This window comes from Etheostoma cragini, chromosome 14 (assembly GCF_013103735.1).
Source record: "Etheostoma cragini isolate CJK2018 chromosome 14, CSU_Ecrag_1.0, whole genome shotgun sequence".
Taxonomy (NCBI): Eukaryota; Metazoa; Chordata; class Actinopteri; order Perciformes; family Percidae; genus Etheostoma; species Etheostoma cragini.
Window position 1 is genome coordinate 4,224,921 of NC_048420.1, and position 6,274 is coordinate 4,231,194.

The 6,274-nt window shown below is 37.7% G+C and overlaps 1 protein-coding gene across 3 annotated transcripts; it reads right to left on the reverse strand.

Annotated features, from left to right (window-relative positions):
- Positions 1 to 2,332: 2,332 nt before the first annotated feature.
- LOC117956395 lies at positions 2,333 to 5,694 on the reverse strand. Of its 3 annotated transcripts, none has more exons than XM_034891443.1 (4): positions 5,549 to 5,694; positions 3,893 to 4,054; positions 3,700 to 3,795; positions 2,333 to 2,796 (listed from the first exon to the last, which is right to left on the reverse strand). In XM_034891443.1, exons 2-4 carry the CDS (start codon positions 3,923 to 3,925, stop codon positions 2,485 to 2,487), a joined length of 441 nt encoding a protein of 146 aa, XP_034747334.1. In that variant the 5' UTR covers positions 3,926 to 4,054; positions 5,549 to 5,694; the 3' UTR covers positions 2,333 to 2,484. The 3 variants fall into 3 exon arrangements, with proteins under 3 accessions (XP_034747334.1, XP_034747333.1, XP_034747332.1); XM_034891442.1 differs by lacking the exon at positions 5,549 to 5,694 and adding an exon at positions 4,241 to 4,548 and having other exon boundaries at positions 3,899 to 4,054; XM_034891441.1 differs by lacking the exon at positions 5,549 to 5,694 and adding an exon at positions 4,241 to 4,548.
- Positions 5,695 to 6,274: the final 580 nt, after the last annotated feature.

Genomic DNA, 6,274 nt, shown 5'->3' on the forward strand with positions numbered 1-6,274 from the left:
CCCGACTGAAAGGTATCAAAACTGTTGCTTAGTGACAAGAAATGGTTGAGTTGTTGAAAGACTACTTTTTCAATGATTGATTTAGTTTGTTTGATTTCCACAAAATACACGCCTTGTAGGTTTGTCAATTGTAAGAACGTTCAGATCAACCCGTCAAATAAAATGTCCATCTCTGACAAAACAAATAAGTCTCAGCTATCTCATACATCATATCTTTAAAACAGGAGGCAGTCGAATCTAGTTTTTACCACTGTAGCCTTAAGCTACCCACATTAATATAAATTAGGCTATTTGTGTTATAGCTTCAACCTTGAGGTTATAGGCTAACACCTCATTTGGTCATCACTCCTTCCAGTTCTTAGCTGCAATTGACTGAAATGAACTACAAAAACACCTCTGAAATTCAAAACCCTCCCATTTACTGTCTTTAAAGTACGGCTGCCTGCGCTCCTGTCTGATGACTGTACATGCTAACTGTTCAGCATCTGTAGTGTACTATTCATCCTGCACACATGTGTGCCCCCTGGTGTGAGTGGGGACATCAACAAGTTGTGTCAGATTAAAACCGTTGAGTAATTGGAGGAATTCTGCACACTGTAAAACCTGATGAGTTAGTTCAACTCAAATTGTTTGAGGAAACCGATTGCCTTGAATCATTTAAGTTTTTTAAATCAAACAATTTAAACTTAACAAAATAGTTATATTAGTAATAATATAGATTTGTGTCAAAGTAACTCAATTAATTATTTTTAAGATAACTTGGGTAAATAAAGTTAACATTACTAATTCCATTTAGTTAATAGAACTTAAATTGTTCACGTATTGGTACTCAAATGTTGCTTTCCTCCAAACTCATTAAAAATGTGTTGATAAATATATTTGATTTAAGCAATAACTAACTTAAAGCAACTTAAAGCAACTTAAAGCAATCTTCTTTATACAAATCTTACCACTTAAGTTTCTTTTACTCTGTTCAATTCCACTAAAGCAAGTTATCACATATTAGTTGTGACAAATTTAAACTCAGTTGTGGCTACTCAATTAATTTGAGGAAACCGATTGCCTTAAACCTTTTAAGTGGCATTAACACAATACAAACATGTCTGACACAACTTCAACTATTTATTTAGTTGAATGATGTATAACATTTCAATGTTAAAACATTTTAATGTCCACAGCTCAAAAGAAATAAAGTGTTTGTCAAACACTATGAAATTAACACTCACAAAAAAATAAAAAATAAATTAAATTGATGCTATTATTGATCATATTTGTACTAGCACAAAAATTCCTTTAAACTTAAAACATCACAGCAATATTAATTAGTGCCTGTGTTTCTCACTACAGCTTAAGTAGAAAGCCAACTATCTGTTTCAACACAGAAATCTAGTACAAAAATACCTTTAAAATGAACACATTACATTATTAATTAGTGCCCGTGTTTCTCAATACAACTTAAAAGGAGAATTCCGGTCGATTCCAACAAGTAGCTGTTTGTAAATGTGGAGTGCTGTCGGTAGAGAGAAAAACTAACCAATCGGTGCTGCCTACACCGTGTTATCCTCCTACTAGAGTTAGCACCAACAGGCTTCAACAGGGCAAGCTTTAAACAGGTTTTTAGCGTCTTAACATGTTCAAAATGTTATTTTAAGGGCCTACCCATGAGCAGTAATTCCTTCAGAGTGAACACAGTGAATCTGACGGCTGGAGATGTGACAGAAAAGCATCAACTTCGTGTTAATTCAGCTCTGTGTTTAGTTCTGGTGTTGAGAGGCAGTTAGAGAGCTTAGAGACCGTATACAAACTACAACACAGGAAAGAGATAAAACTAAAATATGTAGGCTATCATTTAATTTATGACATAATAAGGTAGTGTCTCCAAACTTACCTGAATTATAACTTGTCTCCTGCTAGTTGTACTACAGCACTTACTTTTAATAAAAAAAATAACAAAAAAAACACCAGAACTAAACAGAGCTGAATTAACACAACTTTCATGCATTTCTTTCACATCTCCAGCAGTCAGATTCACGCAGATGGAATCACTTCACATGGGTATGCACTTTCAATGACATTTAGAGGCTAACAGGACATTTATAACTTTCCCTGTTTAAGCCTGTTGGGTGTGAATGCTAGCAGGAGGATAACACGGTGTAGGCAACAATGATTTGTTGACAATGGAGTTTTTCTCTCTACTGACAGACCTCCACATTTAGAAACAGAGCGATGTGTTGGAATCCAACTATCTGTTCCAACACAGAAATCTAGCAAAAAAATTCATTGAAACTGAAAACATTACAGCATTATTAATTACTGCCCATGTTTCTCACTACAGCTTAAAGAGAAAGCCAACCAACCTTGCTTCAATTGTGTAGACAAGTATCTGTTTCAACACATAAATCTAAACAAACCGTTTTGGTATGCAAGCCAAAAGATAATTTTTAGAACATTTCTGACCTTCAACAAAAGAACATGTTAACACCTTTAGTCTAACTCATTTCTCAAGGCTTGTAACTTAGGTTTGAGCTGCTTTCTTCCATCATCAAGGTTTAGGAGGACAACCTGGATGAACTCAAAGAAGCCACTTAGCTTCTCAGGATAGCTCAAATGAAGGGCATAGATCAGTCCAAACAAAATCACCAGTGAATCAGTCCAAGATCTGTGAGACATTACAACCTGATCCTCAAGGACAATCGAAACATGGTGAGTTTCAAAGGGAACTCCAGCAGGCACCTCCTCTTCATTCACCACTGCCACCAGAGCCACTGCTCCATCCTGGATTGCCTCCAACTCATCCTGAAAAGGGAATACATGTTCAGGATGTGGGAGTGTAATTGTACAACTAATTAAGCTTAAAAAAAGCCCAATGAGATGATCCATGTAGAGCTCTAGTTCGGGTCTTCTTGTGATCAAGGTTTAGCTCAGAATATCTGATAAAGTGATAAGTTCACAGATAAGGTTTCCTCTTTTTAAATGCTTCAAAACATAATCAGAGCACCTGAACCTGAACATTTAAAACCCATTGATCTGGACTTAATGTAGAAGCTTTCTGAGTTTAGAAAGGCACAAACAAAACACAAAGAGATGAGTAGGAGGTTTATGTTGTTCAGTTATTTTATAAACCTTTAACTTCTGTTACAAATTTGGGAACAGCTAATGTGTTAAATGTGTCTATGTCTGTGATAAGAACTGTTTTTTAGGCACAATTTAAACATTTGTTTTACCTGAATACCACTAAAGTATAGTCTTTAAAAATCTTGAACAACTTTTATACAAGACTCACGTGGTTGTACCATATTTATATAACTGAATAATAGAAGTTAGTAGTATATGTCTGCATATAAATTATAGTGTTGATGAACAACTCAAGCCAGCCTTAATAAAAATAGAAATCAAGTAAACTTAACTATTTAATTAATTATGTTGTCCCATCAAATTCTTATTTTTTACTAAAGGCTACTTCAGAATAAAGACAAGCACCATTTAAGTAAGTGGAAGACCCTAGCATCCTTTTAACGCTCTGTCATACTACACAGCAAAACATAAGTAATGTGGAGAATTGCTCTAAAAGGCAGCCAACAGGGTACACAACGCAGCAGAAGGCAGTTAACAGCTAATTTTTATGTTCAGCAATTGGTCTTTGCAAAATAGATGAAGGAATTGAGCTATGAAAACGGGAAAAGGAGAATACAAAAATACCTTGCAGGTTTTGAAGACCTCGGATGAATCCTCCTTTAAGTACAGCGGTAGGCCGGCCAAGGCTGCTGTTCGAGCTGCAGTGATGTTGCTCTTGTCCTGTGGCACAAAAAGACATGGAATGCATGTTAGGGTCTGAAGTTCTGTTCACGTTCAATATCAATGTAATGCATTACTGCTTTATAAATGTTTTTACCTGTTCCTCATATGCCATCAAAACTTCTTCCATCTTCTCGCCAAAACTTCCAGTCTTCCTCTTTTTGTAGAGCTTCAACAGCTGAGGTCTGTACTTGTCAAGTGCAACAAAGAAGGAATACGGTAGATTTTGATTGGTGATCCTGTGGAATTCACTGTAGAGCTGCATAGAAAGAAACAATTTTTTTTAAAAGAAAAACTGAACAGTCATACAGTCATAAGACTGTAAGGGGAGAAAAAACTTTAGACAAACCACATTAACACTAAAAAATGTTAAGCTCTTTATCCGGATCAAACAGTGCTGCAAACACAACTTTGACAAAATGTGTCTTGTCAACTTTTTACTCACTTGGGCTTCACATAAGAGTGCAGGCCATCTGTCTTTCAGTTCAGCAATGGGAGGAGCTGAATTTACAATTTCTTCACGCCGGAGTGCAAAGGTGCGCTGCATATGTTGATGGATCATAATCATGTCTCTATCAATCACTGTCTTCTTGAACTTCCTCCACCATCTCAAGCCTCTGGTTCTCCAATGTATCCTTAGTTTCTGCTTGGGGATAATTGGGCAGGAAGTTTATTTCTCCTCTTCTGGGTCTTTTGATGTTGGCCCTGGATGCTGCACCTTCTGGATAGGTCCTGCTGCGCTTTCCCGCATTCACAGCCCCATCCTTAATGCCAGCTCTGCTCAGTTTGGACCTGTAGTTGCCCATCTTGAAACGCAGGCTGTTCTTCCAACCCTCGTACCCTGTTTTGGAACCTTTTTCTTTTAGACAGGGATGTTTGCTCACCAAAGCCTCTGCAGCCATGACAATATTTTTAGTGCTAGGATAAGCTTTATGCTTATAAATTTCAGCAGCCATTCCTTCCAGTATGTTGTGTTTTTGATCCCTAGTCAAGCTTACAGTTTTCCCCTCTTTGACAAATGCAGAGTTGCCCTCTCTTAGGGCATGCTCCACCTCGTAGGAGAATGTTGGAATAATAAAGATCTCTGGCCATCGGCAAAGACGCTCTGGTGAATCTGTGTTATCAGATAGCAACACTGTATCTTCTGTGCTGGTTGAACTGAGATCTGGCTCAACAAATCTAACTAGCTTAATTGTTGCTTTGGATGGTAGGTCCTCGATGTTAACTAAATTGCACAAGGCATTGTCAAATTCTGGGTCTTGAAACTGAAGACGAAAGTCATAAGCAAGGTTCAACTTATTTTTTATCTCAACAATGAGGGCATTTACAGTCTCAGGACGATAGGGCAAAATAAGCCTCTCAGCGTTGACATCATCAAGGATGACCCTTAGTTTCAGGACATTGCTCGCTTCCATTTACACTGAGTTAGGGAAACCTGTAACATAAAACAGACCGAGCTACTCCAGGTGCTGCTGCGGTTTTTCACTAGATGCCTAGACCACCAAAGAATTATCTATCTGTAGCTTCATTAACCTGTAGCTTCATTAAATCTGTAGCTTCATTAACCTTCATTAACATCCAACTCTCCCAAAATGTCAAACTATTCTTTTAAAAGCAAGTATTGGTTAAACATTTTAAAACAGTACAGTATTATTACAATATCCATGGTGTACTCACAGAGACAATTAACCACCACATTGCATGTATTAACCTTTGTGGTGACACACGGGTCCTAGTGAAAAATAGATAGTACCTTCAATTATGTTGTCCAGTGTTTCCTTTAATGTGATCACAAGTGTTTAGTGAAGGTCCAGACAGATCTTTAGCCTCCCTCAGGTCTCTGAGAAGAAGGCTGGGAATGTGCTCCTCTCTTAGTAGGACACTGGAATGAAATGCTTAGTTGTGAGAATTCGCTTGCTTGAAACCCTGTAGGCAAACAGTGGCATTTGATCAGTTAGCTGACATGCAGATTTCACCGTATGGCCCTTGCTTTTATGATCTGTTAGCTCATATGACCGCAAATGCTCAACATACCAGGCCTCAGTCTTTCAGTAGAAATAAAATGTCATTTATGATAAGTAATATCTTTCTGATCTCTTTAAAAACAGGGAAGGCAGCATGTACCCCAGTGCAAACAAACATGCCAGCCACAAAAGTTGTCCCTTCAATGGTTACCTGTTTTGTGCCATATACACTGCTGCTGTCTGTGATGCTAGATATTAACGCATGTGTATCAGTAGGCAATGACTCAACATAGACAGACTCCACTTTTGAAGTCTGTACTGGTGGCTTGAAAAATCTTGGTGATGACAAATAGAACGCCATCATGTTTTGGTGTCTCTCTGCCAAAGTTTTCAACACATTTTTGTAGTTATGAGTACCATGAGCAACTGCCTTGAATACTTTGTGCTTCCCCTCAAATCTCATTGTCCACAGATGCACCAAAGGACCAAAGCGCTTTATGAGATGAGGGTAATGC

Coding starts and splice junctions, on each gene's coding strand:
- LOC117956395 (XM_034891441.1), bottom strand. CDS start 4,363: ATGATTATGATCCATCAACATATGCAGCGCACCTTTGCACTCCGGCGT. Junction 3,796..3,892: donor TGATGGCATATGAGGAACAG/GTAAAAACATTT, acceptor TTTGTGCCACAG/GACAAGAGCAACATCACTGC. Junction 2,797..3,699: donor AGGTCTTCAAAACCTGCAAG/GTATTTTTGTAT, acceptor TTCCCTTTTCAG/GATGAGTTGGAGGCAATCCA.